The sequence below is a fragment of the Xenopus laevis genome, chromosome 8S (assembly GCF_017654675.1).
Source record: "Xenopus laevis strain J_2021 chromosome 8S, Xenopus_laevis_v10.1, whole genome shotgun sequence".
Taxonomy (NCBI): Eukaryota; Metazoa; Chordata; class Amphibia; order Anura; family Pipidae; genus Xenopus; species Xenopus laevis.
This window is the reverse complement of record NC_054386.1, coordinates 77,937,321-77,950,433: the sequence shown is the minus strand read 5'-3', so window position 1 is coordinate 77,950,433 and position 13,113 is coordinate 77,937,321. Positions and strand designations below refer to the sequence as shown.

Here is a 13,113-nt window from a genome sequence, read left to right as displayed (position 1 = left end):
ATTTTTGCTTGCATATAACTAATATGCAAGTGCTTTAAAGGAAAACTATACCCCCAAAATGAATACTTTAGCAACACAGTTGCAAATTAAGTGGCATATTAAAGAATCTTACCAAACTGATATATATATTAAAGTAAATATTGCCCTTTTACATCTCTTGCCTTTACCCTCCATTTTATGATGTAATGTGTGCTGCCTCAGAGATTACCTGACCAGAAATACTAGAGCTTGTAACAGGAAGAAGTGTGACCTAACATGTATTGTTTGTTGTGTGCATCGTGAATCCTAGGATCTCCGGAAGCAGCCCTTATTTTTTAAAATAGCAGTTTTTTATTTAGGATTACCCAATGACACATATTACGGTACTAAAAAAAAGTATATTATTATGAAAATGCTTTATTTATATGAAGCAGGGGTTTTTACATATGAGCTGTTTTATACAATATATTTTTTATAGAGCTCTACATTGTTCGGGGGTATAGTTTTCCTTTAATAAGAGGCATTTTTCCTGTACAGGTATGGAAACTGTTTTCCGGAAACCTGTTATCCAGAAAGCTCTGAATTACAATAGACTCTATTTTATCAAAATAATGTTAAAGGGGTGGTTCACCTTCAAACAACTAGTTGTTTTCAGATAGATCACCAGAAATAACGCCTTTTTCCAATTAATTTCTATTTTCTATGTGTCACAGTTTTTCTAATATTGATGTGTAAAGTGTCATTTTTCACCTTCTAAAGCAGCTCTGGGAGGGGGGTTCGCCGACCCTGGAAACTGTTCTAAATGGATACATTTAGTTGATATATTTCTTATCTTTGTCCCTGCTGAGCAGAATCTCTGGGTTTCATTAAAGGCAGCTGTTAGAATTGATAAAATAGTTGCAAATACTCCAGAAATGCTGCTGAGAAATGTATCAACTAAATGTTGCAAAATTGTAGCAGATTAGGGCAAGGCCAGATATGGCGTTTTTACGTTGCGTTTTTAAAAAAGCTCCGTCTGACGTAAATATGCAACTGAAACCACACTCAACCGTCAACATGCGTTTTCCATACATGCACTTCTCATTGTTCTCGTTCCCCATAATTCCGCTGGCTGGAAATAGAAAACAGAAAAGCTATTTAGAAATAGAAAAACTATTTACATGCAAAATGGAGAAGGGATGATCGTCAATACGCAATGTAATTACGTCACCGTCCATCGCGTCATTTGTCTTGCGAGAATTTGGACGCCATATATAAAATACGCTGCGTATTTACGTAAAGTGTGGCTTCAAACTTGCAGATCCCATAGAGTCTATTGGTTTGGTAGTTTCTTGACGTATTGGCGTTTCTGCTTTAAAACGCCAATACTGGCGTCCCGTGGCTGATTTCAACTTGCAGGCGCCCTGTTAGAATTGCCATAGTGCGTTTTCCATTTGTTTCAGTGGAAGTTCAGTTTCTGCGTATTTACACTCAAGGGAGCTTTTTTAAGAACGCAACGTAAAAACGCCACGTCTGGCCTTGCCCTTAAGAGTCTGCACCTGAATTACTGAGCTGCCAGACTGAAATACCAGAGACAGAAACATTCAAATTTAAATTTTGGAAAAACAGTAAAAAATAAATAATGGAAAGTAATTGAAAAAAAAGTCCTTATTTCTGGGGAACAATCTGAAAACAACTAAACTGAAAAAAAGTGTTTGGAAGGTGAACAACCCCCTTAAATAATTATTTCCTGTTTCTCTGTACCTTGTACTTGATCCAAATTAATATATAACATTGTTTTATTGCCAGAAGCACTGCTAAAGGGCTGTGGTTGCCTTTGACTGGTATAGAAGCCCAAACCATAATGTACAACATTTCTAGCCTACTTCTTTGGTTAAGGTTTCATTCATTTTTAAATCAAGGGAGAGCAGGCCTGGCCCACAAAGCAATCATAAAGCTAATTGGTTTATGCAACTGTTGGTGGAGCCATGCCTGCTTCCTCTACTTCTGATCCGAATGGTACTACTGAGAAAAAGGGCCCCGATGTGACCAAAAAAAAAAAACAGCCCACGCGCCACAATTCTCAATGGTTTTAGATTTTCATGAATTTTACACTATTTTCTCCTGGACCCCTGCAACCGTAAAATTTGTTTTTTTTCTGTATTTCCTTTCGTTTACAGTAACGTCCCCTTTATGTAAGATAGGAAGTAGACGCTACCCTTGAAAAAAAAGTCATCATACATACGGAACGCATTTTAGGACATTCTGCCAAAGGGGCGGGGTGGAGGAACCAGAAAACGATGTATGTACGGAACGCATTTTAGGACATTCTGCAGTGAAATACCTGTCCTGCATGCAATGTCCTATGCCTTCGGAATGGCCCATCGGTTGCTTTTGCTGTCACCCATCATCCAAATCTACAATCACACCTCCATCCTCTACCCTCCCTTCTCAGCCGTCACTCATATGAACTCGGCTGTCAGCCTTCTGCCCTCAGTCTTCCACCCTCAGCCCTCCATCCTTCAGTCATCTGCTTTCCCAGGGCCGGAACTAGGGGTAGGCACCTGCCTAGGGCGCAACGTAAGGGGGCGCTGGGCAGGGACCTGTCTTCTGCTTACCCCTAGTCCATGTTCGTGCTCCCTCTCCATTCCCTTCCAGCTCTCTCTCCCTCCCCTCCGGCTTTTTCCCCTCTCATCTGGTGATATCTCCACTGCCCTCCCTCTCTCAGTGGCCGGCTGGGTCGCCTAGGGCGCCCAGTCGGCTTGGCCTGGCACCAGGGCCGGATTTACATAGACGGAGCCTCTAGGCCCACTGCCATTCATCGCCCCTGTCCGCTCCCCTTTATTAGTGCAAATTTTCATCATCAATGGGGAAATTTAAAAAAATATTGTATCTCCAGCGCATCCCCAGTGTTTTTGAACCAAAGTGGGTGTGGTTGGGCATCATGCCGCCCCCCTAAAATCCTGCCGCCCTAGGCCCGGGCCTAGGTGGCCTTTCCACAAATCCGGGCCTGCCTGGCACTGTGCCTTCCACCCTCGTCTCAATCCTCTGCCTTCCACCCTCAGTCCTCTTCCTTCCGCCCTCTCACCACTTTAGAAACTTATGGCTATGACTGTGGGCTGAAAAGAGAGATCTGAGGGGGGAGTGCTGAACAGCGAGGGCGGAAGGAAGAGGAATAAAAGGAAGAGGAATAAAAGGACTGAGGCGAGGCGAAAGGCTGACGGCGAAGTTTGTATGAGTGACGGCTGAGAAGGGAGGGTAGAGGACGGAGGTGTGATTGCAGATTTGCGCCATTCCGAATGTATAGGACATCGCATGCAGGACAGGTATTTCGCGGCAGAATGTCCTAAAATGTGTTCCGTAGATACATCGGTTTCTGGTTCCGCCACCCCCGCCCCTTTGGTACATCCAGGTTCTGCAGCCTCACTTTGGTTCTGTGACGTCAGTACTACTTAAAGGACACGCTTTCTTTGTCCGCGGTCATTTTCTTTTGCGTTCCGGGGCGGCGTTGAATAGCGTGTGGCGGGTAAGTGGTCTAATATCTGCCATGAAACGATATTAAGATCAGCATTAAGAAAATAGCCGACTAAGCTTGTTCTCGCAATCTGTGCGTGGCCGTAGATGTTAAATATTAGAAATACTAATTGACATGGGGAGGGCCGCCATTTTAGATAATTAATACTGTTTCGCCGTTTGGGTTATGGGATTTGCTGGGTTATAATATATTAGCGGGTAAAGGCGATTTTTTTTTATTTCATTAGATAATATCGGCTCGGGAGTCTTACTGTGTGCTTTCTGCTTTTAACTGCGGTTAGTCGTATTTCTTCCTTCCTACACGATGGTAGTCTACCCGGAGGTGGTTGGGTTTTACAGACTATGTGGCGGGCTAACTAGTACTTTTATTTCCTTACGGATGTGCTGCAAGATGAAAATGGCTGCTGCTTTCTCAGTTTCGCTTCTATAATCGGCTGTCGGCCATTTTGTGAACGCCATTTTGTGCACGCCGCCTGTTCTCTTGGGCGACTGAGACGCTTTGCAGCAAACGCCTGGGGACTTGCCTAGGCCTCGAGTGTATTTTTAGACACTGGTTACGTGCGACCTTCTGCGCATGTGTGTTCTATAGACTATATGTGTGATTTCCGTCTACCTTTTCTCCTAATGAATGGAAGGGCGAGTTACTTTTTTTTTGCGTTTCACCTCAATGAAGAAGCCATAACAGATGGCTCTGTGGTTATCACTGCTGCTTTTATCATTCAGTGCTTTTTTTGCGTGGGCTCCTTTAAACCCAAACATCTAAAGGGGAAGTTAATGGGTTCCAGATGATAGAAAATATACGTTGGCATGGTCCCTAGGGCTGATATAAATGGTTCACCTTCTAAACATTTTTTTTCAGTTGAGTTGTTTTCAGAACTTTTTTTTTTTCCCCAAATTGCTTTTCATTTTATGGTTTTTCCTAAATTGAAGTTTGTGCCTCTGGTGTTTTTCTGGCAGCTGAGTGATCCAGGTACATATTCTGATCTGTTACATTTGGTTGGTACTAGGATGTAATGAATCCACTATTTTTGATTCAGCCGGACCCATAAAGGTGGCCATAGACGCAAAGATCCGCTCGTTTTAGCAACATCGCCAAACGAGCGGATCTTTCCCCAATATGCCATTAAACAAGCATGGCTATATCGGGGGTAATCTGATTGTTCGGCCGAACGATCCGATTGCGATGTGCCATGGGCTCTGGCGGGATCGGTTGGGTCAAAATCAAACCTGACCGATCTCCGCCGGATGAAAGATGTCGGCACACACGATCCGAAAATCGTACGGGTCCTCGATCCATACGATAGGATCTGTGTGTCTATGGCCACCTTAAATCTTTCATGAAAGACTCCGGCGAATATGGAACCGAATCCTAATTTGTATATGCATATTATGGGGTTGGGATGGGGAAAACCTTTGTTGCTGTCTTGTTTTGTCACAACGTTGGATGCTTTCCCTCCCCACCCTTAATTTTCATATGCAAATTCGGATTTGGTTCAGCCAGGCAGAAGGTTTCGGTTGAATCCTGCTGAAAAAGGCTGGATTCGGTGCATCCCTATGATACATTTCTCAGCAGCATCTGTGGAATATTTGCAATTGTATCAATTCAATTGTTTGTTGTATCAATTCAATTTTATCAGCTGCCTTTAAAGGAACTCCAGCTTCCAAACCAAATTTTTATAAAGAGGCCCACATAACAGACCCCTAATATACCCATCACAGTTACCTGTTTCTTCAAAAATGTATGAATCAATGCAACGTTCTATGCTGAAATCCAGCTGTTTAACAGTTCTCTTTCTGCATCATTTGAAATCCTGGCAGGGAAGGAGGGACTAAACACTGATGTTACACATTGTAACAACTTATCCACAGCTTACAGACAGCATGCAGGAACTACATAACCCACAATGCAATCACTGTGACGTTCCTTTCCTTATTGTAATCACGTGTGCAGGGAATTGTGGGGTTTGGAGGATGCAGGCTGAGGACAGATGGCTGTTGATACAAAGTAATAGTAGTCAGCCAGCTCAACGGGCTAGGCTTAGGGAACTGTTCCATGCCATTAAAAAATCATACGTCTGCATATATTTTAACTGATGTATATTGCAAAGGTGCTTGAAATTATGTTTACTTTTCAAAAAGCTTAAGTTATGTTTGTGTTGAGTTCTCTGGTGTTTCGGTTTGGCAGCTCTGATCCAGGTGCAGATTCTGAACGGTTACAATTTGCTACATTTAGTTGATACATTCTCGGTATTATCTGTGGAATATTGGCAACTATTGTATCAATTCTAACAGCTGCCTTTGATGAAGCTCTGGAATGCTGCTCAACAGGGCCAAAGATAAATAAATCCACTAAATGTATCAATTCATAACGGTTAGTGACCCCCCCCCCCCCAGCTGCTTTTGAAAGTCAAAAATACGTTTACACTTCAATATTGGGAAATAGAATGCAATTGCAAAAAATCTTTCTGGATAACTATCTGAAAACTAAGCTGAAAAGTGTTTAAAGTTAAAGGAGTTATTTAGCAATTAAATGGGTTGATTACCTTCAATTGCATTGGGCACGGGTGTTCAGAACACTTCAGTTCGTCGGTGGTTACTTCTGCCCCAAATGGGCTATGGCCTTACATGACGTATGCCAAGGCCTAATATCCATGTTACAACTTTTCCGTATAGTTTTGACAGATAATGTTTTGTTAGCATTCAAAGAAATAATACTTATTTGTATGTGTAGTAGTTCATTAGCACATTTAACCTTTTCTAACACTTTAGGTTTATAATCACCATGGTGGAAGCTGATCGCCCAGGCAAATTGTTTATCGGTGGCCTGAACACTGAGACTAATGAGAAGGCTCTGGAGGCTGTGTTTTGCAAATATGGCAGAGTTGTTGAAGGTGAGAGAACGGCCATTTTGTTACACCTTTATTTTAAAGCTGTGATGAACAAACGGCATTGATCATATCTTGAACTGATAAAGCCATTTTGTCCTCTAAGAAGTTCTGAGCTTTATGAGCATAAGTTACTTTTTTTTCTGTAAAGATGATGTTTCTGTACTTGACTTATTTATTTTTGTTCTAGTTCTTTTAATGAAAGACAGGGAGACAAACAAGTCAAGAGGGTTTGCCTTTGTTACATTTGAAAGCCCTGCAGATGCTAAAGATGCAGCTAGAGAGTTGAATGGAAAGGTATGTTAATTTTCTTTACATGGTATAACTTGCTCTACTAATTTTTATTCATTGGTGTTTTAGCTGTTATACATGCATTGCACCACTGCAAGTTATTTAACTTTAAGGAACAGTAACACCAAAAAAATGTGTTTTAAAGGAAAGACAATAAAATGTACCGTTTCCCTGCTCTGGCAAAATTTACTTCTGACATACAACTATAGTTTATATAAACAAGCTTCTCTGTAGCCATGGGGGCAGCCATTCAAGCACAGGTTATGCTGTGGATAACATAAGGTTTGAAGAATCCCATTGTATACTGCAGAGCTTATCTGTTGTCTGCTGTGTATTCTGTCTTTTCAGCTTTGAATGGCTGCACAGCAGCTTCCTTATATACCATATTTGTGTTTCTGAAACAAACACAGCAGTTTACCAGTTCAGCACAACAGAACCTTATATTTTCATTACTTTAGCTGATTCTGTGCCTTTTATTTGCTGTCTGTATCTAACCACTAGAGGAGAGAACTGATAAATGCCAAAAAAACCTAGTCTGCATTAATCTATTGCTTATCTTGTTTGTTCTGTTATACTCAGGCTTTGGATGGCAAACCTATCAAGGTTGAGCAAGCAACAAAACCATCTTTCAGTACTCCAAGCAGGCGTGGGCCACCTACATCTCCCAGGAGTCGTGGTCCTCCAAGAGGACTCAGAGGATCAAGAGGAGGTACTGTTGAATCTGCCCAGTCTCTCGTATCACATGTATATTCGTATTTATCTCTTGAGTGCATGTTCCATGTAAGATTCTTACACAATTATTCTTAAAAGGCCCCAACTGCTTGTTTTCTTTTTTTAAAAAGGCCAGTGGCGCATGAGGCATGCTAAACTAATGCTACTAGCAGAAAACATGGGCATTAAACACTTATCCATCTGTCACTGCCTCAAGTATCATTAGCAGGGACAGGTAGATGGGTATCTTGACAATTGGTTCCTTGAGGCTTTATAACATGGGTAGGCAAACACCCATGTGCCCTAAACCAAATGCAGATGAGGTGTAACTGGTTTCTATGGCCCAATGTTTCTGAATTCTGCATGCTTCAATGGGTTCAATAGTTGCTGGCCCAACATGAGGCTTATCAGAATCCATTGCTGTGTTCTGTGCTTAAAATAGTGTGGTCTACGTGACCAGCCTCACTTTCTGTAGTGGTTGAACTGTGTGTTTTAAATTAGGCAGTGACATTGAGGTTAACTTGTACTTCATCATTTCTCTACTTCTGGAATATAAAACTAATCCATTGCATAGATTGGAACAAAGACCCCAAGTTTCCAAAGACAGGCTGTCCAGCAGGAGGCCCGTTTTATCTTGTTTTTAAGGGAGATATATTTAGTTTGACAGTGGACCATAGATTTAATATTCCAGCATAAAGGTTGCACAGTCATCTCCCACAAATATTTATGCCATACTTAGTTTTTGTTTTAAAATAGACAGCTCTCACTTAGTATATCATTACTAGGGGTTAAGTATGATGGTCAAACTGCAGAATGCTTTTTCCAATAAAACTGTTGGCACTGCTGTCTTCCACCCTTGCTGCTATCTGGAGTTATGGTCATATCTGCATGGGCTTCCTCCCATACAACAGACACAGGCTAATTGGTTCTTGATAATTTACCCTATGGTGGGTTTGTGAATGTTAAATTCACATGCTAATATTAAATAGTTAAAATTGTCATGCTAATGTTTGCTTTACAGTGGTTAACCATGTTGGCACTATATAGATAGATATAGATGTTGGATGGGGTGTTTATGCATCATAGATGTTATAACCTGGGCAAAACCTCATCCCCACTCTAAATTTTAAAAGCATGTTCAACTTTAAAAAACGATCATTAACGATAAATACATAGATTTCTTTCCTATAAAAATATTGACTGAATCTTCTGTTCATGATCTTTACATTCTACTACCAAAATTAAGTATTCTTTATTACATTAGTAAATACACGTAAAATATCTCAACCTAACTGGATAATCTTAGCCATGCATATCATTTCCCAACCATTGTGTTAACTTGTATGACACAATAGCATGTACAGTGATGATAAAAAAATAGGCATCTATCTTTCCTATGTGCTGAGAACTTTCCAGGGCTTAGGCCTTTTAGGTGTGTGAAAATTGGAAGCTAGATAAGTAGTATTTCTCCAGTTGTCCCCTTGTATGCTTAAAGGGCAAATTTAAGTAGACATATAATTTTTGCCTTAGTGTGTGTGGTGCTGCTGTTTGGCTGTAATATTGCCAGTTGATGCTTGTACCATTTCCATCCAGCTATTGCAAGTGTAAGTCCTTGTTTAAAAGTGTATAAATGTAAATACATTTCTCTCCCAAAAGGTGGATCCTCAAGAGGGCAGATGCCTTTGAAGAGGGGGCCGCCACCAAGAAGTGGTGGACCTCCACCAAAAAGATCTGCTCCATCTGGCCCTCTTCGAAGCAGTGAAATGGGAGGCAGAGGTAGGCTTTGCTTTAAGTGTCTCGATTTTTCCCGCCATTACACTCTAAAATTATAAATCTCTGAAGGCAGTATTGAGCTTTTGCCAGAGAAGACTTTGCATATGTTAACAAGCCACCTGGTCTACTTTATACTTATTTTTTATTTTTTTGTTTCCATGCTCATTCCCCCCCCCCCGCCCCGTTTTTATGGTGTGAGATAAAATGCAAATTCTGAATTTAGTTAACACCTGCTTTGGGTGCAACGTCCAAAGGGTTGGGCAGCAACAATCTGCTCACAAGCCATTGGTTGGGTATCGCTGGTTTAGAGGTTTCACAAATGGGCAATGACATAATTGACACAGGAGGCCAAACAATCTGTATAAAATGCAGGCAAATATCCGTGCTGAAATGAAATGCTAGGAAACGTGTAATTCTTCATTTATAGGGTTTGTATCCCTTGGCTTCTTGTCATAACATTCTTGTAGCACAACTTTATTGGATTAAGTATTGTGGTAGAACTTTATTGGATTGATCTTTTACTCTGCAGCTCCACTTTCGCGTGAGAGGGATGGTTATGGTGCACCACCCCGCAGAGACCCAATGCCATCTCGAAGAGATGTCTATATGTCCCCTAGAGATGATGGCTACAGTGGAAAAGATAGATATGATGGGTAGGTATTCTTATTAGTCACTCACTAAATGCAGTTATTATGCTTTTCAAGCAGGTAAAAAGAATTGTTTTCTTTTTGTCAGATATTCGGGCAGAGATTATGGGAGTTCCAGGGACTCTCGAGATTATGGCCCACCTCCAAGGGACTACTCTTACAGAGACTATGGTCATTCAAGTTCTCGTGATGACTATGGCTCTAGAGGTTACAGGTAAGCGGCTTCCCCCTGCAGCAAACTGTTGCTGTCAGCACAGCTGGCTAACCTGGCAAATTGTATTTTGTGATGCAGTACACCAACTAAAACTTTGCTTAAACTTGTCTTGCTGTTTTCAGTGATCGTGATGGTTATGGTGGCCGTGACAGTAGGGATTATTCGGATCATCAAAGTGGAGGTTCCTACAGAGACTCTTATGAGGGCTACGGTAAGGTGGTAGTTTTGTAATGTTTTGTGTTTTGCAGGATGCTTGTTTGCCCCATGGTGAAGATTAAAAAGGGAAGTGAACACAACTAGCTTATTTGTGCAAAGGCAAAACTTTATTCTTCCTCACGTGGCATTCTATTAATAATAATTTGAAGTGCAGCAAGAGCAAAGTCATACCCCAGTGAAACATGAACTTACTCGAGATCCTGTCGCAAAATATCTTCTGTAAAAAGCTTTTTTGGAGTTCATTTCCTAAATGAGATGTATAAAGTGCCACCTCAGTTATTGATGGCCATCTAGATTTAATGTGCATACCCTTCTAGAATTTCCTAAACACGGGCACCCTACAGAACCTACAAAATGCTACAAATGCAAGTTTAAATTATCTTCAGATTAAAATGTGATGTCTAACTCATAGTATTGCCCTATTACCTGACATTGACCCTGCAGGTAACTCACGTAGTGCTCCACCTGCAAGAGGTCCCCCGCCATCATATGGTGGAAGCAGTCGATATGATGATTACAGCAGCACTCGGGATGGATATGGAGGCCGAGACAGTTACTCAAGTAGCAGAAATGATATCTACTCAAGTGGGCGTGATCGAGTTGGCAGACAAGAGCGAGGGCTACCACCATCAATGGATAGGGGATACCCACCTCCACGTGATTCTTACAGCAGTTCAAGTCGTGGTGGCCCCAGAGGCGGAGGCCGTGGTGGCAGCCGTTCTGACAGAGGAGGTGGTAGAAGCAGATATTAAAACTTTAATATGGACCAAAGACATTCTATTGCAAAAAAAAAAAGAGGAGAAAGTGGCGATTGTTCTCCCTCTACCATCAGCGGACTACTTTAAGCAGTTTGTTTTTTATTTATCTTTAAACATTTTTTTTTTTTTTTTTTACTTGTAAGTTTTCTCCTCCATGGAACTCTGGCTCATGTGGGGAAGTTTAAATGCTTAATCTCAAGTTCTGTCAATATTTTTATTTTTTTTTTATATATTTTTCCCATTGATATGTAAAATGTATAGTACAAGCTGTGTATTAGTGTTGTAACTTTTTTCCAATAGTAAAATTTCACTAAAATGCCACAATCAATCTCATTTTATGCTTACCAACCATCCACAAATCTAAAGTTACAATGGAGACAACATGATGACAACCAATTCCATGTACATTATAGGAGCTGTGCTACGTAATACCATAAACTAGAATTTAGCGCAATCTCAAATGGCTGTGTAAAGGAGTCTAAATATATCCACTAAAAAAATGAAACCATGGATAATACCTGCTTACCTGCAGTTGCTAAGTCAAAAGGACACTTGCTCACTTAAGTTAAACTGCATTAATCTGCAACTGTTTAAATAGTAGTCCTATGCCAAAGAACTGCCAAAACATGCCACACCTTACCTGCAGTTAATAAGTCAACATGTTGCCCACTCAGTAAAGTTACTGTGTTAATCAGCAGCTGTTTAAATGGTACAATCCTAATGCCAAGGAGCTTCCAAAAATGTTGTTACTGTTTCAATGTGTTTGCAAATCTGTAGTGTCACTTTTAAAGGAATGATTCTAGAGGCTAATGAAGATCCAAATCCAATGATGCCTCCTCAAAGACCTTCAAAGCCCAAAACAAGTGACTGTTTCTACTATAATCCGTCAAATGCCAGAGAAACTGCAATGAGGGTAAGCAAAGAGAACTAGTTTTTTTCAGTCTAGTCAAACTTGCGCTGCATATCTTGCCTCACGGTACAGACTTGCTGTACGTAAAGGAAACTTTTGAAACCATTGAAATGGAAAGGCACTGCTGGATAACAATATAATAAAGTTTGCTTGGATTAACCTATTTTAGCCTCAATTAGTTTGGAAAATGGGAATAATGGATACCTGCATATGCTAGGAGATGGGCAAGAATTGTAACTGTAACAGTGCTCACTGTCCTCTCTAGCCATGGAATATCAAGCAGACAAAAGCACAATAGTAATTAAAACAAACAAACAAATCTTGCTGCCACTTGCATTCTTGACACATCAACTCTTGTTATCAAAAAAAACAAACTGAATAATAAACTGAAGAACTACAGATAACCATACGCCAATGTAAGCATGGCAGTGCACAAATGGAAACAACATGCCATAAGTCATCCCAAAGTTCCTTTCCAAATAATTGCCTCAAGGATTGATCAAATGTAAAATTCAGAATTGTTTGGCACAGGCAGGGAATTTTCTTAATTTACTTTCTTTTACAGGTTGACTTGAGCAACTGCTAGATCAGCCAATAGGCTATGGATAAATAAGGTATGGCTGTCCCATTTGCTCTGTATAAGCTTGTTAAAATGCTGAACTACTTTATATACTGTAATCTGCTACCTTGTACAACTAGTCCCTCTTAACTGTTAAAGGGATACACTCATGGGGAAATATATATATTTTTTTTTCATAATGCATCAGTTAATAGTGCTGCTCCAGCAGAATTCTGCACTGAAATCCTTTTCTCAAAAGAGCAAACAGATTTATTTAATTTTTAAATCTGACACGGTGGTTACATATTTTCAGTTTCTCAGGTGCCCCAGTCATGTGACTGTGCTTCAGTCACTCTTTACTGCTGTAGTTTAAGTGATACCACCACCACCACCTCCCTTTGCACCCTGCAGCTTAAACCGAACAATGAGAAGGTAACCCAATAGCAGCTCCCTAACGCAAGATAGCAGCTGCCTGGTAGATCAAAGCACAATAGTAAAGTCCAGCTCCTACTGGGAAACATTTTACACTGAGTAGGAGAAACTGCCTGCCAGAAAGCAGTTCCATCCTAACTAATTCTGGTTTAGGGGCTGATTTACCTCCTGCTTTTCAATAGGCTTTTTTTTTTCCCCCAACTCCTTTGCAACTAGCATTGGTGG

General features: G+C 40.7%; 1 protein-coding gene and 1 non-coding gene across 3 annotated transcripts; both read left to right on the top strand.

Moving 5' to 3' along the window:
- Positions 1–3,142: 3,142 nt before the first annotated feature.
- Positions 3,143–11,308, top strand: rbmx.S (RNA binding motif protein X-linked S homeolog). Of its 2 annotated transcripts, none has more exons than XM_018231966.2 (9): positions 3,143–3,284; positions 6,262–6,383; positions 6,568–6,674; positions 7,248–7,377; positions 9,036–9,155; positions 9,682–9,805; positions 9,888–10,013; positions 10,136–10,224; positions 10,674–11,308. In XM_018231966.2, the coding sequence occupies exons 1-9, from the start codon at positions 3,274–3,276 to the stop codon at positions 10,979–10,981; spliced, it is 1,137 nt and encodes a 378-aa protein (XP_018087455.1). In that variant the 5' UTR covers positions 3,143–3,273; the 3' UTR covers positions 10,982–11,308. The 2 variants fall into 2 exon arrangements, with proteins under 2 accessions (XP_018087455.1, XP_041431076.1); XM_041575142.1 differs by lacking the exon at positions 3,143–3,284 and adding an exon at positions 3,328–3,484.
- Positions 6,422–6,496, top strand: LOC121397861. The gene has a single exon (XR_005963977.1). It is a non-coding gene; the product is annotated as a small nucleolar RNA SNORD61 (small nucleolar RNA).
- Positions 11,309–13,113: the final 1,805 nt, after the last annotated feature.

What these genes read in the sequence shown, in the direction of transcription:
- rbmx.S (XM_018231966.2), top strand. An exon ending in CTAGAGAGTTGAATGGAAAG is followed by an intron (nt 6,675 to 7,247) that starts GTATGTTAATTT and finishes TGTTATACTCAG; the next exon opens with GCTTTGGATGGCAAACCTAT. An exon ending in TATGGCTCTAGAGGTTACAG is followed by an intron (nt 10,014 to 10,135) that starts GTAAGCGGCTTC and finishes TGCTGTTTTCAG; the next exon opens with TGATCGTGATGGTTATGGTG.